The following is a 27,510-nucleotide window of genomic DNA, read 5'->3' as shown; positions in this document are numbered from 1 at the left end:
CTGAGAGAAATTTGCAGGTCTTGTTGTGACAATGGACGGGCCTGCTGTGTTCATTTTCATATTCTCTTTTAGAGTGTTCACCATCCTGGTCAGTCCGGGGATATCCAGTGTCTGTGATGGGGGACCGATTGACCAAACGGGAGCTGATGGCAGTGCTGATGGAGTGGAATCAAGAGGAGTGCAATGCCAGTCAGGGGAGTGTCTTTCCAATCTTAGTACTGTTTCTGTTTAAAAGAGCTGTCATTCCGGATACTCGGGGAAGGTGTGGAGGGTTATCGTCTGAAGATTCCTGTATTTGTGAGCTTTGTGGGTCCCTAGTTGATGAGAACTGTATCAAACGGTGCCAACCTAAATATAATCCGTACTGGGGTGGGTATCCTCTAGAGGATTATCATAGCATGGTAGGCAAAGTGTTAATTCAAACTGATTGCTGGGTGTGTTCACATGTGCCCCAGGGGCAGCACAATGTAGGGTTGGTGCCATTTCCGCTGAATATCACGGAAATTTTAGAATTACAAAAAGGGAAAACATTGGATGGAAAATTCCTCTCATCCAAATCACCACATTTCAAACTCTATCAATTCCAAGTAGATAGATCACTTTTGTGTTTAAACATAACCAACCCCAATAAACCCGGGAGTTGGGAAGTGACGGGGAATAATCAGACAATGACCTTCTCACAAAGAGCTGATAATGAGTCCATAAACCATGATCTATTGCGCTCCATTAAGTCTGGTAGGAATCATTTTAGGTATCGGTATACATTGAGTTCCACCAAAGAAATGATTGGTAAGGTGCCAAATGGTTATTGTGCTAAAATAATACAGCCAGAAACTTGCATGTATCAGATGGAAGAACCAGAAATAGGATTGTTTGCAAGGGAAATGTGCTTAATGATAATGATGCATACCATTCCTTATGTTCTCCCTGATAATGTATATTTCATCTGTGGAAGAAAAGCGTATAAATGGCTCTCCCCGAGTTCCGAAGGTTTGTGTTACCTGGGAAGAGTAGTCCCAGAAGTTATGACACTCACACATGTTGAAATGCTGGGTATACATAAAAACACACCATCACCATATCTTCACACACAATATGAACACAGAGGCAAAAGAAATATGGTACCTGGTTTTATACATAAAGCCACTCAGTTAATCAGTGAGACAACTGGCTTTTAAGTTCTGGTCACATTGGACCCCACCAGGATCGCTCGGGGTACATTAAATTTTAGATATATCCAGGAACTTGCTAAATTAATAGATAATATCACCGAGATGTACGATCACACATTCAGGTATACAGGGAGAGAATTGCAAGCGTACAAGATAGAACTGGTGCAACACAGGCTAGTTGCTGTTGCTGGAGGGTATTGCATAACATTGGCCACCCAATTTGGAGTAAAATGTTGCACCTATGTCACCAATGATACCAGCGACCCTAAGGAGGTGATAGACCGGAAGATGGATGAAATTCTGCAGCTAAAGTGGGAATTTCGCAAGAACCATAACGCTTCAGTGGCTGAAGTAGGGGAAAAGATAGAAGGATGGGTGTCATGGCTGAACCCAGTGAAATGGTTCTCAGGTCTAGGGGAATGGGTCCAGGAAGTGATCGCCAGCATATGCAAATTCTTAATCCTTATACTGATTGTCATCATAATAATTGGCATATGCATCCGGTGTGTTCCTATTGTGTTGAAGTGTGGAAAATGTAGAAACAGAGTGAAACAAAAGAATGAAACTATGATGGTGGTCAGTAATGATAATATGTATACTGAGGTAAATATAGAACTGCATTACAACTCTGAACTAGGAAATACAATCGTTTGATGTATTATATTTAGACATGCATAGAATGTATTATTGAAATGTTATTCATAGAACACCTCAGATAATGTAAAGTCTCAATTCCCCTTCAAGATTGCTATTATAAGACTGGTGCATTCCCACACCTTTCACATGATCTTCCAAGATCCGCGGTGTGCGTATAATAGTAGTTTTATGTCCCCACCCAGAGACACATTATTGATGGATAAAGAACCACCTTGTACCATCCCATAATAACACCAAATAATATGTAAATGTAAGCCTAAATTAAATTCTAATAGCAGATTGTGATAGCATGTTGTTTGCTATCAAAGGGTGGACTGTCGAAGCTGAATAATTGGCTGAGACAAGTTCAGTTTAAAATTTAATCGCGGCGACGCCATCTTGCGAATGGCCGCAAGACGCTATCTTGAAAATGAGATCGCAAGACGCCATGTTGTGAATGGCCGCCTAAGCGCCATTTTAGATAAACTCACATTTTAGTACATGTGGCGATAATACTAATAGCACCATGCGCTTGCATCTTTCACCATTTCTCATACACACATTAATACGCACAATTGCACTGTTAACTAGTCGCATATTAGCGAATGCATAGGACTTTGTATGAAACCGCTGTTTTATTAGCTTTATGCGCACGCAACTGCCCCGAGTTAACTAGCGTCCTTATATCAAACCCACAATACCCACACATTACATATCCACACATAAGGTTCAATAAGCTGTAAAGTATATGATTTAAGTTGGTTCAGTTAGTTTAAATGCTGAGAAATAAAGATATTTGATAACTAAGGTATTATACATGCTAAACAAGTCATGTTTGGAGTTGTACTGATGCGTATCCTTTTTACAGTATTCCGGTGTTATCGGTGGGGAGATCGCATCATGCATTCCTGAGTTATGGATCGCAGAGCCTACAAGCAACAAAATGTATATTTTAGAAACAACTGTTAGGATGCTACAAGAGGCGTGAAGAGGAAGACCCCCAGCTGTTAGAGGCAGGGAGAGTCTGTTTGAACCAGCCTGTTAAATGTGTTGTAACAGATGCTTCACACCTGAGAACCAATGATATCAGCAACAGACTTCCCTATTGTCCTGTATATTCTGGGGGGGTATAAATATGAGTGCACGAACGCTGGTTCTGAATCTTCATGCTGAATGACGAGGGGTCTCTTGCTGATGCCTATCTCTGGGTCCGGAAGCGCCTGAGTATGTATACTGTACTTGCGGTCTGTATAATTTCCTTTTGCGCCTAAATTGTGTCTTGATCAATTACGTGTAACTGAACTTTTACCTGAATATCACTTGTGCTTTGGAACCACAGATTCCACGTGTAAGTCTTTATTTATGGTATGACTGCGTACGCAAATTAGCGTCATCCTTAGAAGGTATAGGCAGGACATTAGAAGGTATAGGCAGGACATTAGAAGGTATAGGAAGGTGTGTATAGAGGTTCTGACCCAGTATCGTTAAGTGTATGTGTGTCCGGCGCGTAGTGTCCCTGAGGAAGGCTATTAGCCGCTACACGTCGGACACCCATCTATGGGTTAACGCGCATTAGGGGCAGATTTGCCATGCAAACAAAAGGGCTTTTAATTGAGTAGCCTTGGGTGAAATAATCCAAGGCTTTCACTCTTTTAACAAGGTTAATTGATTCCGGGCCTAAATCTATGATTAAATATTTTTAGTGTCACCACTACCTCTATTTAAAGAATTTTCTCTATTCATAATTAATGGGGGTGTTCATAAGGGGGAGAGGCCGACTAACCGGTGGCCCCGCTTTTACCTTGCGCTACGCAATAACTTAGACCAATCATGTGTTTTTGGGCAAATGGTCACAGTTCTATTAAATCACAGCACACTTAAAAACACAACAGAGATCACTGGACATGAAGATTTGATGAGCAAGGCCTACGAATGCACGGGGGGCGTGACCGGCCCAACCTTGTAGGCCGCGACAAACCGCACCCCCTTTCCACTCCATGGGGAGTGTGTTGGGGCCCAACCTTTTACGCCGCAACAACCCGCACCCTCTTCTCACGGGGGCGTGCTCGGCCCCACCTTGGAGGCCGCAGCAACTCGCACCCCTTTCTCAACCTGGTGACCAGCTACCATGCGCATACCCCCTTTTGCTTGGCACGCCTCCCGTATGGCCCAGCCTTCTCCAGCTGGCGCAAGGTGTGCGGCCTATTTACTGTCAAGTATGCCTGGCCCTCTGAAATTTCCCTATTTACCTTGCTCACCATCTCCTCCCGTCATACGAACTTACAATGACTGTGACTTGGCTGACTTGGCAACTGCCTCAGCCTTATAGCTATTTCTTTCTTTTGCCAGACCTTTAACTTTTCATTCATATATATATATATATATATATATATATATAATGTATGTATTTTACTCCACCAAACCTGTACTTTCACCTATGAAAAGGCAACGGTCCCCAAAATCCCTACATTTACCCTGTTGCCTCCCTGCAACTCACCTTCGGGCTGGGTGGGTTGGTAACTTCTTACTGCAAGTAACCTGCCCCTTTCCCTCCTCCCTTCTTTTATACCCCCCTGTTGTCTCCCCCTCCTAACCTGTCTGCCCTGCCCTCACTGGCCGGAAAATTTCTCAAGGTGTTAAAATAGGGACGGGCCCCCTAGCCCGTCCCCCCCCGCTTTCTCGCTGTCCACCTCGCGCCCCTCCCCCTTATAGGGCTCCGGCGCCATTATGGCTACCTGCGCTTTCATTATTGTTCGATTATAGTGTTAGGCACATCTTAATATGAAAGCAATAAAGGTTATGTTTTAACATAATATTCAGATATTGATATAGAGTGTGTAGATTGTGCCTCTACAAGTCTACAAATAGAGTACTGTTTGCCTCTTCTTTTATTGTATATATTATGGAAAAGTGACAAGTTGTCTTTATAGTCCGAATATAATCTCTGTATGCTAAATGTTGTCATATACTGTTTTTGTTTTTTTTACTTTTCTTGAATTTTATGTCATGCAGAGACCACCATAACAAAAAACAAGCCCTTTCATCCTACAACTTTTTATTTGACATAGTTTATAAAAAAAGAAGATTACTACACTTATATAGATTATAAATAACCAGCACAGTAGGGGATTTTTTTTTTTATAGCCTTTTTATATAATTTTTTTTTAGCCCAAGCACTGCTACTTAATGGTAGGAGCAGATTTTTCTTTGTCAGACGAGCCGGCGACATGGAGCAATCCTGTGGTAGTTTGGGAAACACATTATTATCAATAGTGCAGTGTGAGCTCTCTGATGTTACTTGTTTTTTTTTTTCAGCGGCAAAAGACTCGCTTGTAAGCCAGCTGCAGGAGGAAGTTAAGGTACCTTGCTGATGAGAATATGTATGGTGACAATGAGCAGTCACTGTGGTGTGAATGTTATATTTAATGTGGTTAGTCAAAAAAATTTAAGCTTTGTTGTAAGCTCCTTGCTGTCACATTTATCTTCAGTAACTACGCTACGTAAGTTATACTGGCTGGAATTGCACTATTTCATATAAAAATGGTGATTGACAAAAATATAAATCTTTTTTTTTTATATCACAGTGTGTGTTTCTGCATTTATTTTAATTTTAGTATAATACTTTGTGTGATAATGTTACAAAGTTACAGCTGAAGATGGCTGTCTTCTCATGACTGTGACTCTCAATTACTTTTCGATTATCCAGCAGAAGCATGAGGCAGAGCTTGCCGAAGTCTGTGGCGATTTTGTTGCTCTGCGGGAAGCAGTGGAAGTAGTTCAGGTAAAATAAGCTCTTACTTTGCTGCACCAGTCTCAATAGTCCTTTTACTACTATAGAACAAATAAGAATGTAGATTATATGGGGATTATGTTATAGCTGTCTTTTTCTTACTCTGTTATTGTATTTTTCTACTTTTGTACTCCGATTCAACAGCTGCAACCAACATCTACAATTATGCCACCCATCACAAACCATGTTCCACTATCTTAGTATTAATGGAAAGAAAAGGATTATTTATTTGTCCTTATTTTTGCTAAGTTTTATTTTTTCTTTCACACATACACTTGTTTGGCCTGATCATCATGCTATGGTGTACTATTGTTACCTTTGTATGGGATGCGGACATAATCCCGACCGCTGGGATTCCGGCGCTCAGAATACCAGCGACAGATTCCTGACACCTGTTAGAATCCAGGTGCCAGAATCCCAAAGGCAAGTTAGGCACTAGGGGGAGAGAGGTAGGTTTGAGGGGCGGGGGAGGATAGGCACTTGGGGGGAGGTTAGGTTCAGGCACCGGGGAGGCAGGGTTAGGATAGGGAGAGGGGGTAGGGTTAGGATGCTGACCGACAGGTGTCAGTATCCTATACCTGTCGGGATGCAGGTGTCGGGATTCTGACCGCCAGGCTTCCAAGCATCGGCATCCCGTACCCAACCCCTTTGTACCGTACCATACCAACATGTCTTTGATTATGTCTTTGCTTGTTTATCATTCACTGACCAGGACAAACAGGATTTCTAGAGGGGTGTTTCCAAATGCTTGCTTTTAGAGCGAGTGTAGCCAGCCCATGAAGAGGACATACTTAACAACCTGTTAGGTTCCCTGAAGACCAAGTTTGGAAAAACTTGATCTATAGTGTAGGTTGTAGGGGAGAGATTCTATCAAACCTATTTATTTCATATAAATAACTTAAGTGGTCAGGAAATGGTTAAACATCCCATAATAAATATACATGCATAGTATAACCAGTAGGTGACAGTACTGGGCTTCCTAAGCGCACACACTCTCTTCTTGCTGGCTGCTGCTCTCTGGTCCGAGGCTCTGATTGAGCGCTCAGATTCATACATTCAGCCAGAGGGCGGTTTAAGAGAGGAGAGAGGGTGGTGAAATACGTCCCCTTCAATCCTGAGTGGGCTATATTGGGGCTTTTGTAATAGAGAAACAAAACAAAAAAAACCCAAAGAGTCAGCTAACCCCAGAGACCTTCAGGTGTTGTAAAAAATAATAAATGTGGGAGTCGAATGTGTCAAAGAATATTGGGGCTTTTCCCTAAAAATCAGAGGGTTAGTAAGGGCAGTAGGAAGCTACTCTTGGCAATTAGTGCAGTAAAAAAAAAAACTACAGTATCCTCCAAAACTGGATCCAAAGGGAGCTCCCTTCCTTTCCCCTATTCAAGGAAAAGTTAGGGCACGTATTTTGGTGGGCTGGATTGAGGCGGTATGAGGGGGGAACAACATGTAGGCTTCTTCTTTGAGATCCGGGAAACTTACCACTAGATACAAGTTTCAGAAGAGTTTACAACATACGGAATGGTACGAAATTAGGATGATTGACATTAACCCTCCAATTTCTCTCAGTTAATTATACCTGGAGGATGGTTTCTCACAACTGTTGCTCCTTCACTGCAGACTCCCACTGAGTACACGTCTAACGTTCCCCCTTTTGTATGTGTTGGAGGTGGCCTATTTGTCCATTGTATTTCATACGCTTTTCTTTATTATTCTACACATTATTGATATATATGCTTGCAATATTACTCATGTATTGCCATTGAAATGATGTTTGTCACACAATGTTACAGAGCAATATGCTTAAAAAAAAAAAAAAAAGGGCCAGTGTGCAGACTCTGTGTGGCATTGTCTACTGCGTATGTGCAGGTGTCTGGTAATATGGAGCCCCCCTCCATGGTCCCAGAGACTTCTCTACTGTGTATGTGCAGGTCTCCGGTAATATGGAGCCCCCCTCCATGTTTCCAGAGACTTCTCTACTGCGTATGCGCATATCTCCAGGAAAATGGCAACCATACCATTTTCCCATTGATTTGTGCTGATGTGGGACTCTGGTAAGGAAAGTATTAAGCATGGGTGCAGGATGTGAGGTGTAGACCTCCCTAGACCTAGGGGACCATGTGCACTGCGTACTTCGCACCCATTATAGATATACCAGTGCATACAGCAGACTTGATAGGAGAAGCTGTTGCCACTGGACATGCAAAGCAGCTCTGTTCCATGCTTTATATGGTATGTTGTGGCCGCAGCTTTAGTATAATCAAATTATGCATTGTACTACTGGTTTTGTGGTCATGATCTAATATTTTGGCTGCACCAGAGGGAGGGGGGGGGGGTTTGTTGCAGGCAACAGGGGGTTGCAGTTCTAGCTACACTGGAAATGACCCATGGGAAGCACTATCTGCTAATCACACACAGGACAGGCAGTCAGTCCCCAGGGTGAAGTGTTTTCTTCCTCTAGGACATCCAGTTTGTAACTTGATTAACAGAAAGCGTTCTTTCAGTGGGAAGTCACTCCCTTGTCTTGCCAGGCTAGTGTGCATGCGCAGGGCTGCCGGTGTTTGTGAGCATGCGTCGGTCCCGGCATACGCAATGGAGCTGACAGGTGGCTAGACATGAGCACTGCAGACTTCCCAGTGCAGTCCGGTACCTGTAAGCAGAATGACGGGCAGCCCCCCTCCTCAAGGAAAGTAAGAGTCACCACTGTTTGGGAACCATTTTTCATCAAAGAGAAATTACGTTGTGAACGTTTATATATAGATAAGGATCTGCTGAAATGAGCATTAAACATATATAAAAAGGAGAAAAAATATGCAGCATAATTCTTTGGAACATATTTTGTGAATATCTCCTTTATTCAACATTAGATGAGATGTGTAGTAAAGCCATTATTTGTAACGATTCCAGAAAGTTGCTGTCATGGTTGTCAGACAAAATGTTGAGCCATAAGATATTTAGGGCGGGATGTACTAATGAGAGTAGTAAGGTTGGGGTGACTGAATGTATGTACACTGCAACCTTAGTACATCCCGGCCTTAGTGTTTGCATTTATAAAGGAGGTTACATAAAACTAATAATTAATATTATACCTATATGACTATGGAGCATTTTTTTAGCACACATTATTAGATTAACATGCTGTTACCATAAAAACAGATTTAATTTGGACTATAACCATAATAATCATTCTACAGCGCAATCAAAAGAAAATGCAGTCCGTAAAAGTGGTGACAAACATTCTATATAGCTACATTAGTGAAAGAAGGGGAAGCACTGAAGTAGATACAGTTAATTAAGTAGTCTGCAATTTTGTATTTGCTGTGTATTTAGTCTAGAGGTCACTTATATTAGAAGTGAAAGATATACTCACCTCTACTGTACACACAACTATATTTATTACATAAAAGTTGTTTATTAAATTCTCAAAATGAAAAGTAAATAAATCAGTGTGCTTATATAGGGGTCAATCCAATTGGGTGCGAGTAGCGAGTTTGTTTATTGAAACTCGCAGACTTCGCATCGGAGCGCGCTACCAAGAATTCTCCAATCCAATTAAAAATGCATATTTGCACTACTTGCAGCGTAGAGGTGCGAAATGACTGCCAAATGAGATTTGAGAGAAGTGCATGAAAAAGTGGGGAGATCATCTTGGACCACCCAAAATGGATAATTTTGTTAGCAGGACCATATAGAAGACTGTTTGTTTGTGGGCATTAGGAAGGTACTGTAGGTTTTTAAAGGGTGTCAAATGACATATTTGTTTTTTTAAATGCATGAAAATGATAAAAGTAATCTAACTTTTCTTCTTTAGGGTCCACAGGATCTACCTTGGGGTGTATGTAGTTGGAGTGATCCATTGCACCAAACAGCATACAGCTTTGAAGCTCCCAGTATGCACAGGTCCTCCTCCCTATATACCCCGCCCCTAGCCACAGGCATTCAGTGTTTTTGTTTGGTGCGCGGCAAGTATCCAGATGCACCATTTTAACAGCAGGACTACCTAGGCAGTCCCAGGCTTTTTTCTTTTTTGATTTACCTTTTAGTTTTTTTTTTTTACTTCTGAGTTAGCAGTATTAGGCGCCGAATATGATGCATATACTGCGACTCCTATCTCCGCCTATGCCGAAACGCCAGTACCGCTATATGCCTTGGGGATTTTGGCGGACCTCCGCGTGGCTTAGCTAGCAGCATCGCTGGGGTCCGTACTGCGATCGGATTCATGGAGATGGCAGGTAAGATGATTCCTCGTGGGGAATCATGCGCGGAGCAGTCCAGGACTCCGATGCACTAGACTCATTGGAGGTTACAACTAAGGCAGCTGGGGCCGTATCATTTGTCGCCAGGGACGGGTAGTAGATGCACTAGAACACACTAGGTAGCGTCTAATACTGTGAGGACAGCGTACCCGTGCCATCAAAATCGCAGCTTAGGGGAGATGGGCGCTCCCCCAGCCACTCTTCCCCCAACCCAGATGCAACTTCCGGTGAAAAAAACCAAAACACAAATACCGAGCGCTGTCAGAGAGCTGCTGGTATATAGGGGATGTAAGCCCCTAAAAATAAGTAGTTCAATAAAAGAGAAGAAATACCAGCGCTAATATATGTAATTAAAAATATATATCAATGGACAGTTGATATCCTTATAAAAAACAATTTATTACACAATGATCCTAGAAAAACATCATATATATGTACAAGAACACACATGCATCATTGATGTAGCCACAAAATATTAAAAATAGAAAAAGTTTTATAACCAGTAAATTAGTCCTTAATGGATACTCCCTCCAGATTATAGCAAAATCAGATGCTGGAAGTGATAAGATTAAATTTTATATCCCTTAGGCGATGTAATTACCGGTTAAGTTCACAAGTTGTCACAGTCCTTGGCAGCATGCAGCGGCCATAATGATAATTTTGCAGGGCTGTGGTAGTCCACCGGAAAATGTTGATAGTGCCAAAGTAAACAGGGATGAAGATTCCACAGCATACGTGGTACCAGCAAAGAGAAGGGGTGTCCCAGGGTCTGTAAACTCAACGCGTTTCGCTGGCTCAAAATACCTCCAGCTTCCTCAGGAGCATATCCAAAAGTGACCCAGAGTGGCATATTTATATGGTTCTTCATTAAAAAAAAATCAGTGGCACATGTGTGAATCAATTAATCACTATAACATCATTAACACTAATCAAATTAATTAAAATCAACTGTCCAATGTTTAATAAATACAAACAATACAAATCCTACATGTCACAAATCACAATATTAAAAAAATATATCAGTTTAATACTGATTTCCCTCCAATATTCCGCGTCTCGGCAGACATCCGCATCACATGACAAGTCATGCGACCCGGAAGTGCATCGGAACGCGAAAGTATACAAGCAAAAATAATAACATGGCTTAATATGTAGACTCTTTAATCAGATCTTTTGATGAAGATGAGGAATCCTGGATAATATAGATTATTAAATTATTAAAAAATACTCATCCGATTCGGATAAAGCAATTACATTGCCGCTTCTATCTATTGTGTTACTAGGCAAAAAACTCCATATCCCATCATCCTCCTAAATCCTATCATGTGACCGGAAGTCCTTCGATAAAACAGCCACACTCTCAGAAGACACATTATATACGTGGGACTACATGTCCCAGAAGCCCCGGTAATGATTAACTCCAAGTGACCTGAAGTTCACAATTACCTATAACTTATCATATAACCGGCACTTCTAACTAAATTGGGCACATATATTCAACATAATTAGTCTACATGGGACTACATATCCCCAAAGTGCCAAAATAGAGTAAATTTTCATAGATGATCATAAGACTTGTCATATGATGCGGATGTCTGCCGAGACGCGGAGTATTGGAGGGAAATCAGTATTAAACTGATATATTTTTTTAATATTGTGATTTGTGACATGTAGGATTTGTATTGTTTGTATTTATTAAACATTGGACAGTTGATTTTAATTAATTTGATTAGTGTTAATGATGTTATAGTGATTAATTGATTCACACATGTGCCACTGATTTTTTTTAATGAAGAACCATATAAATATGCCACTCTGGGTCACTTTTGGATATGCTCCTGAGGAAGCTGGAGGTATTTTGAGCCAGCGAAACGCATTGAGTTTACAGACCCTGGGACACCCCTTCTCTTTGCTGGTACCACGTATGCTGTGGAATCTTCATCCCTGTTTACTTTGGCACTATCAACATTTTCCGGTGGACTACCACAGCCCTGCAAAATTATCATTATGGCCGCTGCATGCTGCCAAGGACTGTGACAACTTGTGAACTTAACCGGTAATTACATCGCCTAAGGGATATAAAATTTCATCTTATCACTTCCAGCATCTGATTTTGCTATAATCTGGAGGGAGTATCCATTAAGGATTAATTTACTGGTCCAAACACTTTTTCATTTTTTCTATTTTTTTTATATTTTGTGGCTACATCAATGATGCATATGTGTTCTTGTACATATATATGATGTTTTTCTAGGATCATTGTGTAATTGTTTTTTATAAGGATATCAACTGTCCATTGATATATATTTTTAATTACATATATTAGCGCTGGTATTTCTTTTTTGTGCAACTTCCGGTGAAAGCTGTTGGTCTCAGAGGTTAGGTCTGTGTCCCTGTATACCTCTCCCTTGGGTCAGCTATATAGCACTCTGAATCAACTGACCAGCCCCTCAGGGGTATTGGTAGGATATAGAGTCCATTTGCATTGCATTGAATATATTTAATGCATTGTATGTGACTGTGATGCTAGCTGCTGTAGTTATACTGCCTTTTTGTTTTCAAAACTGTCAGATATAGCAATCACTGTGTTTCTCCTCATCCCTCTGAAGATGTGTTGGGTTTTCATTTAAAGACGCATTGCATTTATACTTTATACCTTTTACTTGTTACACATTGTTATGTTTAAAGGTAAAGGAGAGAACGATGAGCTTCCTGTGCTAAAATCATGTAAATCCTGTTTTGCAGGCCTGCCTGAACAGGAGTTTGTGCAAGATGGGTTGTGTTGTGTCTGTTGTAAACAGCCACCTTTTCTATCTTGTACACCAGCACCAGCACAAGAACCACCCTGGGTGTCCTCTTGGTGTCAGGTGTTGTCGCTTTTGGTGGACAGGGCCGCAGATTCGCATACTCCTGCCACGATATTGCCTCCTGCTATGGGATACCCACAGCATTTGCAGCCTTCTATGTATATGTCCCCCATGAATCCCTATTGGTTTGATTCTTCTGCTCACTCTAGTCAGAGTATGCTGCCGTCTATAGCCCCTCAGAAAGTGGTGCAGACAAATAGACTAGGAGCAACAAAACAGGGGCATAAGAGAGGTTCTCTTCAGACATTGCCTCAGGATTCTGACTCCGCCTCATCGTTTTCTGATACTCAGAGTTCGGGGTCTTGCTCAGTGGAAGAAGACCATCAATCCTCTGTGGATGTTCCCTCTTTGGTGAGAGCGGTTAGATCTGTCCTCAGTATAGAGGAAGAGGAGGTTCCGCCGAAATCTAAAACCTCCAGTCTTTAGGCGTTGGAAGGTGGCTAAAAATTATTTTCTTCAGTCTGAACAATTGACGAGTATTATGTCTGAAACAAGGTGTACTCCAAGTAAGCATTTTCATGTTACAAGGAATTTGACCCCTCGATACGCATGTGTACTTGGTGAGTGTAACAAATGGGAATTTCCCCCATCAGTAGATGCTCGTGTAACTACATTGATCAAGAGCTCTACATTACCCATTCCTGCAGCATCCTCATTGAAAGATGTTACAGATAGAAAACTTGATAACTATTTGAAATCAGTGTTTTCATTATCTGGAACTATTACCAGACCAGCTATGGCTGTATCCTGGGTAGCCAAAGCTATGGAAGAATGGACGAAGGCTCTAGAGGATAGCATGCCGAATGCTACCAGAGAACAGTTGTCTCATCTCAGGCAGATTCAAGAAGCAGCTATGTATTTGGGGTAAGCGTTCATTGATGCAGGTATCTTGGCATCTAGGGTATCAGCAACTTCAGTTGAGGCTCGAAGAACCCTTTGGCTAAAGACCTGGAAGGCGGATACAGGGTCAATGAAGGCCCTGGAGTCTTTGCCTTTTGTTGGGAAGGTACTGTTTGTACCAGAGCTGGATGACATAGTGCCTTCTCTGGCGACTTGCCATCTACGACTACCCCTAAGTATAGGCAGCCGTCAGCTCGGTCCTTTCGTCCTCTAGACTGGATTCCCACAAGAAATCGCAGACCAGGAAATCCAGGTCAACCAGACGTCTTGCTTCCAAGCCGGACGATGAGCCCACTGCCTGATGGGGCGGGCCTCCCCCTGGAAGGTCTCAGGGGGGGAGGCCGACTTGTACAGTTTTCTCATGCCTGGCATCAGATGACTACAGATGTCTGGGTTCGAGAGGTGATCTCTCATGGTTACGCCATCACGTTCCTGCGGCATCCTCCTCCAGAGGTTTGTTGGTGCAACCCTTACAGTAGACCCGGTCAGGTCTTTGGCCTTCTGGAAGGCTATTAGGGCCCTCCTGAGGCCGGAAGTCATAATCCCCTTTCCTGTGATGCAACAGGGAAGGGTTTAATATTCAAATTTGTTTTTGATACAGAAGCCAAATGGGTCACATCGCCCTATCCTGAATCTGAAGTCTCTCAACAGGATTCATCCATGTGCCCAAATTCCGTATGGAAACCCTACGGTCAATTATGCTGGCAATGGAGCCTGGAGATTTCATTGTCTCCCTGAACATACAGGATACATATCTGCATGTTCCGATTGCACAATCTCACCAAGGATTTCTGAGAATGGCAGTAAATCAGCAACATTACCAATTTCAGGTGCTGCCCTTCGGGTTGGCCACAGGACCTCAGGTATTTACCAAGATAATGGCAGTTCTGATGGCTCATCTCAGACGACAAGGAGTCAGGATACTGCCATATTTGGGCGACCTCCTGATATTGACACAATCTCAGGAGATGTTACAATGTCCTCTCCAGATGACTATTGTCTGCCTACAAGAACATGGCTGGATAATCAATTGGAAAAAGTCTTCTCTTTCTCCAACACAGCAGATGGTGCACTTAGGGGCGCTGCTGGATTCTCTTGGACAGAGGATTCTTCTGCCAGAGGACAAGATTGCAGCACTTCAATCTCGAGTGTACAGTCTACTTTGCAAGCAGGAAGTATCTGTTGACTTAGCAATGCAGGTGCTGGGCTCCATGGTGTCCACATTCGACATGGTGGCTTATGCCCAGTTCCACTCCAGGTCCCTGCAGCAATGGATTCTGTCTCATTGGGATGGTTGGTATCATCGGATAAAGTCTAAGATGATCCGCTTCTCGTCAGAGGTTCGTCTCTCCTTCGCTTGGTGGCTGCAGATGACTCATTTAGACAAGGGTCACCCATTATGGGTACCAGAATGGGTACTACTCTCACCAAGGATGCAAGTCTGCGAGAATGGGTAGCGGTGACAGGTCATCACACCTTTCAGGGAAGATGGATGGATCAGGAAAGTCACCTACAGATAAATGTTTTGGAGCTTTGTGCAGTGCACAGAGCGCTCATTCTGGCGCAGGACCTACTTCAGGGCAGGCCTGTCCAGATTCAGTCCGACAACGCGACTGCGGTGACCTATATCAATAATCAAGGAGGCACACGAAGTTGGTCAGCCATGGGGGAGCATTCTGCAGTGGGCAGAATGCCATTTTCCAGCAACTCTGCAATATTCATCCCAGGATTCCTCAACTGGGAAGTGGACTTCCTAAGTCGTCAGGACATACACGCCAGAGAATGGGCTCTTCATCTGGACATTTTCCAACTCCTGATTCTCAGGTACGGGTCCAGAACAAGGGACCCCTCAGCCGTCTTCGTGGACGCTCTGGCGGTGAGATGGAACTTCAGGTTGGCATACTTGTTTCCTCCAATCTCCCTTCTCCCAAGAGTCTTCAAAGTTCAAGCAGGAGGGCGGTAGGATAATACTAATTGCTCCTGCCTGGCCCAGGAGACATTGGTTCACCGATCTGACATGTCTATCTATAAACAACCCACTTCCACTGCCTCTACACCGGATTTACTAGTGCAGGGTCCCTGCCTATATCCGGATTTACCTCGGCTGGCTTTAATGGCATGGCTCTTGAGTCTTCCGTATTGAAGGCCAAAGGTTTTTCTATTTCTGTGATCCAGACGATGCTTAGGGCAAGGAAGCTGGCTTCGGCCCGCATCGATCACAGGATTTGGCATTCATTTTTTCTCCTTCATCCACTAGGGGACACTGGAGTTCAAGACAGTGGGGTATAGACGGCGGTAGAATAGAGGCTGGCACTTTAAATAAGTGTGACTGTCTTCTGCCCCTCTATGCCCCATCAGCTCCAGTTTTTAGAATGTGCCCGAGAGAGCCGGTGGCACATCAGGCTGTCTCCAGCCTTTTTCATACTTTTTATATTTTTCTTTTGCTTATAAACAAGCATTGAGGACAGGCAGACTTACGGGGGAACCGCTGTGAGGGTACCACCACGGCTACTGCAGCCTGTGTCCGGTGACCCTGAGAATTGGGCTTACAGATGGTGTCGTTAGACACTACGAGGACCCACCACAGCTGACACCGGCTTGTGTCCGGGTTTCCTCGTCGCCCCCTCAGCCCAGCATCCCAGCCGCAACAGTTGTAAGTATGCCCACTGCTCTGCATTAGCAAGAGCAGTGGATGAAAAGCTGGGCTCAGTGACATGCTGTCAACTCTAGGCAGAGCCCCTCAGCTACCTCTACACTTGAAATCCCCACAGATGGTTTTTAAAGAAGCAGGTGGCGGATTAATTGGCGCGTCCTGCACACCAACAGTGCCATTTTAGTAAGGGCTCTCCCTCTCTGCACTCCCTTACAAAAGTTGTTTGGGAGTGTATATGGCAGCGCGGTGCTGCCGCGGCTGTTCTGCTGGATCCTTCCTGTTGGTCGGGGCTTCACTGCTGCAGGGAGGTGGCCCCCTCCTCTATATAGAAGTGATCAGAGACATCGCCTTCCCGGGCTTTGGACTCCCACCTCTTATAAAGTAGATGACTGCCTAGAGCCATTAACTTTGCATGGGCACAGCTCTGCATTCTAATGCAGGAAATGCCCTTTGTACCTTCCAGCAAGCAGCTCTCCTCCTCTCAGTGGCGTAACTACTGCCCCGCAGCCCCCACAGTGGTTGGGAGGCGCCGGGTAGCTTTGGGGGCGACGGGGGCAGTGGTTACGCCACTGCAACTGTGAACGCTGGCCTCTGAAGTGATCGGAGGCTAAGGAAGCCTCCGATCACTTCAGTGGCCAGCGTTCCCAGTAATGCAGTGCGACCTGGGGAACCTGAGCAGCCGCATCTGCTGGATCTATTTAGATCCAGTCAGCGTGGCAGCGGGAGAGACAGCCCGGATGACAGCGCGCGGAGTCAGGTAAGTACAAAGGGGGGAGGGAGAGGCCACAACAACAGGGGGCACCACTTGAGGGGCACAACTACAGGGGGCACTACTAAAAGGAGCACAACTACAGAGGGCACTACTAGAAGGGGCAAAACTACAGGGGGCACTACTAGAAGGGGCACAACTACAGAGGGCACTACTAAAAGGGGCACAACTACAGGGGGCACTACTAAAAGGGGCACAATTACAGGGGGCACTACTTTAATGGGCACAATTACAGGGGGCCCTGCATAACAGGCACAATTACAGGGGGCCCTGCATAATGGGCACTACTATAGGGGGCATTGCATAAGGGGCACTATTACAGGGGGCATTGCATAATGGGCGCTAGTATAGGGGGCATTGCATTTTGGGGCACTGTATAAGGGGCACTAACTTGATACACGCAGTTTAAAGGTTATAAACTATGTTCCCAATAATCTGGCTCTACACGGACATAAAAACTGTGCAACCTGTCTTGAGCTGAGGTGACAGACTGGCACGAGCAGAGAGGAGGGTTGGTGAAGTAGATCTGTCAGGGTGGGATGTAATGGGCATTACTGTTTGGCATAATGTGTATTTGGCATTACTGTGTGCACAATGTGCTAATAGTAGCATTACTGTGTGGCATAATGTGTTGCTTGTGGCATTACAGTGTGGCATAATGTGAAATAGGGGCATTACAGCATGGCATACATTTGTTATAAGGGCATTACTGTATGTCATTGTGTTTATATGTGGCATTATTGTGTGGCATGCGTAAGGGGGTATTGCTGTGTGGCATAATGTGTTGTAAGGGGCATTCCGGTGTGGCATAATGTGTTGTAAGGCTACCTCTGGGTGCACAGTCTCCTACGCGACTCCTTCCTACGTTGGGAGTGCTTTCAGAGTGCAGGAGGTAGGGGATGGCTGTCACCGTATGACAGGTGTAATAGTGGTAGCAGCAGTGGACAGCTGTTGCTAGCAGAATGAGAACTAGCCCAACCCCTTTTGCACATTATCACCGCATTATGCGATTCTGAGTGGGGCCAGTTTGTTCAGCCGGTACACATCCCGGCTAAAAGCACTGTGCTGATGGGACACGGTCCTGTCACTGGCAGCGCCATGTATTACCCCTGTCTGATTCTATAACAAAGGGGGCCAAGCTTAAGCTCATTGTCTGATTGGAGTTCTTTAGCGAGGGCTAGCTACCCTGCCTAAATATGTATATATCTCTACAATATGTACGGTATATATGTGTGTATGTATAGTAACAGCCACAGTTCTGGTGCTGCTGCCAGAATTTGGGGTTATGATTATTGCATCCCTTCCCCAGGCTCATGCAGCACATCAGCTCACCTTAAAGAAGGGCAGTACACTTCCCATGCATAAATTATAGGCTGGTTTTAAAACCTTCCAGTTCTCACCAGCCTTCTCTGCTTACCTTAGAAGGTATAAATGTATATAGATGCACATATGCATATCTTATGTGCTCCCCTTGGCAGCACATACAAGACGTTTGTGACACTGCCGGTGTAGTGGTTGGCATTACTGCCTCACAGCGCTGAGGTCATCTTTTTGATTCCCACATTAAAAAAGCGGGATCAACTGGAGCTTAAATGGCTCACCTGATAAGGCGAGTACAAGAAGAACAGATGGGTCCCAGGATCTAACCAGCCTGGGACAGCACACTGCTAAAATATCCTGCCGCGACGCCCATAGCAGAATGACGGCCGCAACGCGTCACATGAGCATGCTCCCTGCTTGGAGGTAAGCCACAGGTGTGTGTGTATGTATGTATGTATATATAATATATATTTTCTACTTCAGGGTCCATAGGGGGTCCACAGGGTTGACCTCGGGGTATAGGTTGGGAACCAAATTCGGGCACCACGCAGTTAAAGCTTTTAGCTCCCAGGATGCACTGGGTCCACTCTCCCTGTAACCCCACCCGCAAGCCAGAGGCACCTCTGTTTAAGTTGGTGCCTGGCCTGAGTCGGGTCACCGTTAGCGCAGGTGGGGCTGATGATTAGCAGCCCCTAAGCTTAAAATATATTTTTTATGAGTTTAAAGTTTGTTTCTTTACTTTTGGACTCTTTAGAGCGGCAGCGTCGGACTGTCCATGGGACGTAAAAGTTGCTGCTCTGTCACCCTGCTGGCGCTGAGATGCCAGTATAGATCTGGGGATCTCAGTGGGACCCCAGAGTCTGTACTAGCCGGACTCTGCGGGTGCCCAGGACTGCTGCCGGATCCACGGGGAGGATCCACGGGGAGCAGGTAATTTATGCAGTCCTGTGCGTTCGGTCTCTGGGGACAGACCGGAGGCGCCGGCAGTGGCGGCAGGCCCCCCTATACCCCGTGTGTCCACTAGACCACCAGGGACTTACAGATCGACGCTGGGAGCCGGCGTCCCGGGGGTTAGTAGCCGGCCAGGGGAGCAAGCCTTCCTTCCTTGTTACAGCGGCTCCTCCCCTCAGCTCAGCGCGCCTTTCAGTACTATAGTCTGGCGTCACTGAGCTGCTTCCTCCGCGGGCCACGCTTCTTCTGAGGTCTCCAGGCGGCCATTTTCTTCCTGTGGTGCAGCGCAGATCGAGATGGCAGTGAGCCCAGTCCCCTGTGTAACTCACCATTAGGTCAGTGTACACAGAGCTGTAGCCTTCCCAGACACTGAATCTGGGCAGTTGAATGCAGTGACATTTTGCAGTATATTATATGACATGTTTATGTATATATGTATATATTTGCATTGTATGTGACTTATGCTAGTGCTAACTGTCTGTACTTTATTCTCTCACCTGTCAGTGTGTATCTATCCCTTTTCTTTATCTGCCCTAATACTGGTGTACCTAGGGTGGTTCTGAGACCTCACATATATATACTTGTTAATATTTGTGAGGTTTGTCACATACTGTTGCATGCTACACGTTGCCATTTTTTAGGTGGAACTGTGTGTTGCATACACTGAAAATGGGTCCCTGCAGCTAATTTTTAGCATCAGTCAGGACCAGTATAGCGCTGCTTGATATTTCCGCCAAGAGTTGGTCAGATATGTCTGACCAGGAGGTAGAGCGTGATTCTGCACCCATTTTTGCTATCCTGCAAGTCATGTGCTGCAGGTGTTAGTGCGGAGGATTTGACTCATAAAGGGTTATGTATGTGGCGCCCCCTTGGGCGGTTTGTTTCTCGGGATCCTCTCAATTGCGGATCGCCAAGCGGGCCCCATTGTTGTAACTCACTTGGGGTTATTTCACCATACCGCCCTTTTCATCTCGCAGTTTCTTGCACTCTACTCCTGTGACACAGACTATTGCTCCTTGCGGGGGTTTTTTGCACAGTAAATGAATTCCCCCTGGTGCATCAACAGTCTGTCATTCCCCTTGCAGGGATTACCACAACAGCCACCCTGGGTGGTTGTCGTTTTCTACAAAACGCAAAATGGCATGGTATACGCCCTGTGGTTACTTCCCAGTTGGCTCTGCCGTGAACTGGATGCTGTTTGGGCTCTTTCCCTCTTACATTGGGGGGGGGGAGCCTATTTCAAGTATTATTATCCCTGCTTTAGGGCTGGTAGCAGGTCCATTCTGGTTAGAAAGAATATCGACCTGCACCTGTATCATACACCCTCAGGCTAACATGCCTTCGGGTTCCCTGTTTCTGATTAGCGGGTGGATCGCATGGCGGGACTCTGGCTGTCGCCAGATACGAGGTATCACAACAGCGATTGGGTATTCTGTCCCAAATTCCCTGAGGGTCATCACGAGCCCCTCCTGGGGTGGATTGGCAGGTTACTCGTCTGATTACAGACGTTACTACGCCTCCCATTCCTGCGTGGTTGGATTCTACGGATCCGTAGGTGGCAACTCTGCCTGAAATTAGTATACTCGCTTTTAGGGGCTGTTATCCATCCTACCATGGCTAGCATGGTTGGTTAATACTATTGCATACTGATTCATTTGTAACGTTTTTTTCCCCTCCAACACGTCTGGGGTTCAAATGTCTTTGGTCGCTCACATAATATATGCCGTTGTCATATGAGGAAATTTCTACATGGGATACCAGTCTCCTAACTTTCAGAGTTCCGGCTGTGAAGGTATCCGCCGTAGTACCCTATGGCTGCGCTCTGGGGATGCAGAGGTGCAGATACCATCTATGGGGAAGATCTTGTTTGGTCCTGATCTTAACAAGATTGTAGTAACATTGGCGGTATTACTAACGACAAGTTTACTGCCTTCAGCTACTCCCACTGCAAGGCCTCAGACTAAATCTGTTAAATCTTTTGGCCTTCAGGGTCAGCCTAAAGGCCTGTTTCTTCCTAGGCTTTCGGCCTCTACAAGGGCCGCCATATCCAGTACCGAGCAGACCTGGACTTCCAGCTGACCCTGCTGCTGAACCTAAGGATAAATCTTCAGCCTGATGGGACAGGTCTACAACTGGGGGATTCCAGAGTGAGATACCGACTTTCTCAGTGCGCCCAGTGCTGGTGTCAAGTCGCCACAGCTGCGTGAGTAGGAGTGGTAGTGTCTCATGGTTATGTCCTCTTATTGCTCAGGCAGCCTCTTTCCATGTGGTGGTACGCGGCCCATCTTCAGACCCGAACGGGGCCTTACAAATCCAGAAAACTATACAGTCTTTGCGGTAAGCAGAGCTATGTAGGCCATCCCCACTATCTCAGCAAGGGACTGGTTGTTCTGCTTTCCTTTTGGTGCAGTGGCCGAATGGTCCTCTTTGGCCTATTCTCTGTCTCAATTCCCTGAACCAGTTCTTAAAGGTACCTGGGCTCAGGAGGAAACCCTTATGCTCCATAATCCGATGTTTGGAACCTGGGTACTTTATGGTATCACTGGATATGCAGGACACGTGCCTACGGGTACATATAGAGACCTCTCATCAGCATGGGCTCAGGTTTGCTGTGCCACAGCAACACTTGCAATTTTCGGGCTCTGCCTTTTGGGCAGGGTTTACCAGCTTTATGAACTTTGACAGTTCACCTGTTCAGTATGTCCGACTGCTCCAGTATCTGTACGGCCTCCTGCTCTTAGCAGGATCACCGAGGTACTTTACAGCCATGTCTGGATAACCATGGCTTCTTCGTGGCGCAGATGTTTAATCAACGGGGGGAAAAGTCCTCCCGGCATCCCTCACAGGGTATTCTTCATTTGGGAGCCCTGCTGGATTCTCAGACTCCGATAATTCTTCTGGCGCAAGACAAGATCTCCACTCTTCAACTAGGAGTGTACGGATGTCTACACAGTCGACATATGTCATTACACTCTGTGATGCGTGGTCAAATATCCAGAGTTCCATTCCAGGCCTTGTGATAATTGACTCCTCTCCAGAAGGAACAAGTTTTTTCCATCAGATCACTGTTGAAACGATGATGCTCTCTTCGGAGGCGAGCAGGTCTCTGTCCGGGTGGCTATGGCCATCTCGTCCAGGGTATTCTTTGCTACGGATGGTATCTGGTCCGCATTCAGTTCGGGGCAGTTGGAAGTCTGTCGATTCCGCCCTGCCAATTAACTTGTTGGAACTTTAAGCTGTCTTGGGCCTTCACTCTGGCCTAACACATATTGCATGGTAAACCTGAAAAGGTTTGGTCCGACAGTGTCACAACGGTGGCTTCCATCTGGGCAATTACAGGAATGTCACACATTATAACATAGTCCGAGGGTCTCCTCCCGGCCATCTCTGCAGTGTTCATTCCAGGAGCTCTCCATTGGGAAGCGGGCTTCCTCAGCCATCTCGACGTGCATCCTGGGGATTAGTCTCTTCTCCAAGAGAGGTGTCACCTCCTGGTGAGCAGAGGAGGCCTCCCTGAGGTGATCCTCAAGGCCTTCTGACTATCTCACTCTACCGGTGTTACAGTCCAGAACTAGGAGTACTGAAGCAACAGTCTGTGCCTTTTTGTCAGTGAAGTGCTCCGTCCACTTTGTGTACCTGTGCCCTCCGGTCTCCCTTCTTCCTCGAGGTCTTCAGAAGTTTCATTCGAGACGGAGGGGCTTTCCTTCTGGTAGCTCCAGATCATCCCGGACGTCACTGGTTCCTGCTGCTTCACTATCCGGACCTGTTGTCTCAGGGTCCTTGTTTTTCCCTGGACCTGGATCGTTTGTCTTTGACTAAGTCCCTATTATGGTCCTAAGGCTTCCCTGGCTCTGTCATCATTGAAATGTTTAGAGCGCATAGGCCTGCTTTTGCTGGGATCTACCACAGACTGTGGCATACATAATTCTTATGGTATCATACCGGTCGCTATGATCCTCTGGTGTTTAGGATTTCCAGAAGTTCTGCCATTTCTTCCGGCTGACTTGGGTCTCGCTTTCTGCCTGGCCTTTCTGAGAGTGCGGATCTCTGCTCTGTCAGTGGGGTTCGGCTGTGGAATTGCTCCACTCTCTGGTATCCGATCCATCCTTCAGGGTGTTTTCTGGATTATGCCTCCCTTTGGCTTCGCTAGGGGCTACTTGGGATTTGGTAGTGGTTCTTAGTGCCCTCCGGGGACCTTCATTTGAACCACTAGTCTTGATAACCATCTCAGGGTCTATAGCTTAGTGTCTCTCTCTCTCTCTCTCTCTCTCTCCCTCCCTCTCTCTTTAGGCCTTTCTGTTTCTGTTGATGCTTATTCTACTCGAGCTGTGCTTGGCTCGGCTGTTCTGCCTTGCAAAGTGGCCACGTGGTATTCTGTCTACACCTTTTTAAGGTTCTATGCATTGGTTTTCTTTGCCTCAAAGGATGCTTCCTTTGGGCGACGAATTCTCCTCTCAGCGGAGGAGCGTCCCCACCCTTTATAAGGACTGCTTTGGGACATCCCCAAGGTCAACCCTGTGGACCCCCTATGGACCCTGAAGTAGTAAACAAGATATGGTAAGAACTTACCTTTGTTATCTCTGTTTCTATGAAGTCCATAGGGTTCACAGGGCGCCCGCCCTGATGCACCTAGCTTCATATGGGCTGTGTTTCTGGTCACCGGTTTCCCGTCTTCTTCTCTGTGAGTATGGTTGAGTGTTCCAGTATTCACTCTCTTTCCTCCTCTGGCCTTTGGCTACTTACAAACTGAGGTGCCTCTGGCTTGGGGGTGGGGTTATAGGGAGAGTGGGCCCAGTGCATCCTGGGAGCTAAAAGCTTTAACTGCGTGGTGCCCGGATTTGGTTCCCAACCTATACCCCAAGGTCAACCCTGTGGACCCTATGGACTTCGTAGGAACAGAGATAACAAAGGTAAATTCTTACCATATCTCTTGTTATAGTGATACTTGGGGTAATTAGCTTTGTAGACTAGTGTCAGTGGAGCAGTGATTATATGCAGAATCAAACTCCACACATGGCATTCCAGTAAAACATATGAACGTGGTGCTTTTACTTCCAGCATAATCACGAACAAACAGAAAATAATATACGCCTTGCCACATGCAGAACTGGACACTGGCCTCCTGGCCTGGTATAGCTTCCTTAGCTTGTTGGCTGCCGCCTCTCACAGTTTGGCCTGTTTCCTTGCAGGTACCATAGCTCAGTCCCAGAGTTGGGTAGCCTTCCCTGTATCTCACAGGTCTAAGCTCAGGTCTCCTGGCCCTCAATGGCTTGCTAGCACAGTGAGCTCTGTCTGACTGGTCTGCCTCAGTCCTCCCTGGTCGATGTTACCCCAATGCGCATGCGCACGACGGAGGGAGCTCCGTCGTGCGCATGCGCGAGACCCGGACAGCGACAGCCAAACATGTTGGTCTGTGTTGTGATGGGGTCCTCATGACGGGGCTGCGGCCTTGAAACGTCGACCCAATATATACTTTATTGCTCAATTGCCTCTGAGTGCCAGTCTTTTCTTGGATATGGTATTATTGCCTTCTGAGCACCGGAGGCAATTTGTACCAGTATGTGAGTGCCGGCAGATGTTGGATATATATATATATATATATATATATATATATATATATAATATGGGTTGGGACCAGAAACCATGTATCCCTCATTGCCTGTGCTCTGATAAGTATTTAACTTTTCTATCATGGAGTGTGGATCTATTATTTCTGTATGCTCTAAATTGTCGACTGGAAAGGAAATACAGATTATATATATATATATATATTTACTAATATTAGTATGTATATACAAATATAATGCTTTGCCTTCAGCTATTTTGGGACTAGTGTAAGTGCAGAGGAATAGATACTAGTGAAAGTGAACAGAAAAGAAACTTAAAAATTAACAGTTATCATACCATATATATTGATAGCACTGCAGCTTGATGTTGATGTTAATTTTGAAGGGTTTTCTGCAGCCCACATGGTCTTTTGCACAGCCGCATATACTGTAGTTAGTGGTATGGGACCTGGATGGAGCAAATAGACTCTGGGCCTGATTCAGAGCCACTCGTAAGCGGCAGCTCGTTCGCTCCGAGCGATGTTTGCCCAACTGCGCATGCGTACGGATCGTTATACGCATGCGCGAACCAGTCAGTGCGGCCGAAAATCGTTTGTTCGCTAAATAGCGAATGCCTGCTAATTTGAGTGACAGAATGAGGCGTATGTGGGTGGTAACAGGGGAAGGTGCTTGAAAACGGGGAGTGGAGATCCGATCGCAGGCGTGCTTAAAGGTCAAAACGGGCGTTTTAAGGGAGTGCATAATTAAGCCAGCAGCGTGATTGACCACGTCACTGGGTTATTTTAACTCAGAGCTGCTCGCAAAATAGTGGTTGAAAAAACCAACCACAAGAATAGCGAGCAGTTCATACGCTGGTCGATGTACTCGATTAATCTAATAAATAGCGGACATGACGTATGGTGCGAGCGGCCAGGGGGCGTATTTTTCAAATTTACGTTTGCATGTTTTGCTCGCTCGTTCAGACTTAAGTGCGAACGGGTCATTTGAATAGCCACCCCTTTTTAGAAAACGAACGACCGCAAATAGCGAGTGGCTCTGAATGAGGGCCTCTGTCCCTTCATTAATTAGCAATGACTCTCCCGCCTCATACCTGTACTGATGGGGTGGCTTTGGGGTCGGGCCAAGGCTACTGTGAAGAAGCCACACAGTCAGTAGATGATGTGTGGCAGACAACGACCTATTAGGGTTTCAGAAAAGTTGTTATTTTATACTAAGCCCTGCTTTAGAACATATACATACCTTGAGTGAATTTTGTCCTGGGCTCAATTAAGGTCTTAGCTCAGCTCCTTCCATGGCTCTAACTATTGCTCATGTTCTATTTTTAAGATATAGTCACCTATTAATCTTGTATATAGGTATACATATATGGATATATATATATATATATATGTATCGCTTCTTATCCTTACCGTAACGGCAAGGGTAGGATATGTTCTTATCAGTTTTATGTCTGATACCTAGCATATTTTAAAAGAAGGATGCTGAATTTGGAGGATGGACTCTCCTGATGCGGTAGTTGGTACAATAACTCTGCTTTACACTAACTCTCCATAAGGATATGTGTGTGTGTATGCCTATACTTCCACAATCATTAGGTTTGCCTATAATTCCACGGATTGGAAGCCGCCTGGGATTACCAGAAGCTGTTGCATATATCCATATATTTATTTCATCTTGGGTGCTTGCTTTGGCAGCATGTACAAAAATTATTTTGGTGGCTGTATAGACTAGAGTCATGTTCTGCAGCTTACATTATGATGTCACAATTCCCTAAAGCATTGTATCTAGTATGGACCCTATACATGTCTGTGGCCTTCTTGATGTCCACACATGCATGTAAAGACATGTTCTTACACCCTCCTGGGGTTATAGTTCTGTTCCCGTATATCTATGGCCCCCCTTTTTCGGGGGACCTATTTACAAATACACTCCAGTGACGCAAATCTCCTTGGTGCAGGAGTCTGACAAGTAAACTTACTATGTTATGTCTGTGTGAAAATATACTGATATATTCACATTCCTTGTATAATTATTTCCAAATAATTGGGAAAACCTGTTTATAGCCTTAACTGGGATTATCACTACAGATATATCCCTTCTTTACTTTGGGATAACTAATGCATTCTATGTCTACATACAAGTACCCTTCTCAGTATAGATTCCGGTACTCCATATAATTGTCTTGTCGCATATCTCAATAAAATGAGTCTCTAGAGTGTCACCTATCTGTTCACTACTATCAGTACATAGAGAATCCAGGTTCTATTCCTTCCTCAGGGCTTAATTTGTTACATTACAACAGACTGCAGTTACTGCTCCTAAACCTGAAGACCTAGGGCCACCCGCTGATATAGGCAGGGTCAGGCCTGAGTTCAGGGGCGTTTTAAGAGAGGAGGGGGCCCGTGTGCAGCCTCCGTTTGGGCCCCCTCCTCTCCATCGGCGGCTCAGCGCGGCATTGAGCGCTGTAGATTCTGGCTTCATGCCAGAATCTACAGCGTATGAGCAGGTTTCCGGGAAAATGGCGACCGCGCCTACTTTCCTGAGGACATGCGCAGACCACTGGGAAAATGGCCGCCTCCATTTTCCCAGTGTGTATTTGCTCTGCAGTGCCAGTCCGGCATTGCGGAGCAGC

General features: G+C 45.3%; 1 protein-coding gene across 4 annotated transcripts in view; it reads left to right on the top strand.

The window, feature by feature from the left end:
• The window catches only part of CCDC150 (coiled-coil domain containing 150), a 183,867-nt gene that overhangs the window by 79,214 nt on the left and 77,143 nt on the right, over positions 1-27,510 (top strand). For all 4 annotated transcript variants that reach the window (XM_088479720.1, XM_088479723.1, XM_088479722.1 and 1 more), the window contains 2 exons: positions 5,124-5,167; positions 5,515-5,589. In XM_088479720.1, the coding sequence (XP_088335846.1) occupies positions 5,124-5,167; positions 5,515-5,589 (119 nt within the window). The remainder of the gene's footprint in view (positions 1-5,123; positions 5,168-5,514; positions 5,590-27,510) is intronic.

Source organism: Taudactylus pleione, unplaced genomic scaffold (genome assembly GCF_031769625.1).
Source record: "Taudactylus pleione unplaced genomic scaffold, aTauple2 ptg000244l, whole genome shotgun sequence".
Lineage (NCBI taxonomy): Eukaryota > Metazoa > Chordata > Amphibia > Anura > Myobatrachidae > Taudactylus > Taudactylus pleione.
The sequence above is the reverse complement of the archived record's forward strand: the minus strand, read 5'-3'. Positions and strand labels throughout refer to the sequence as shown.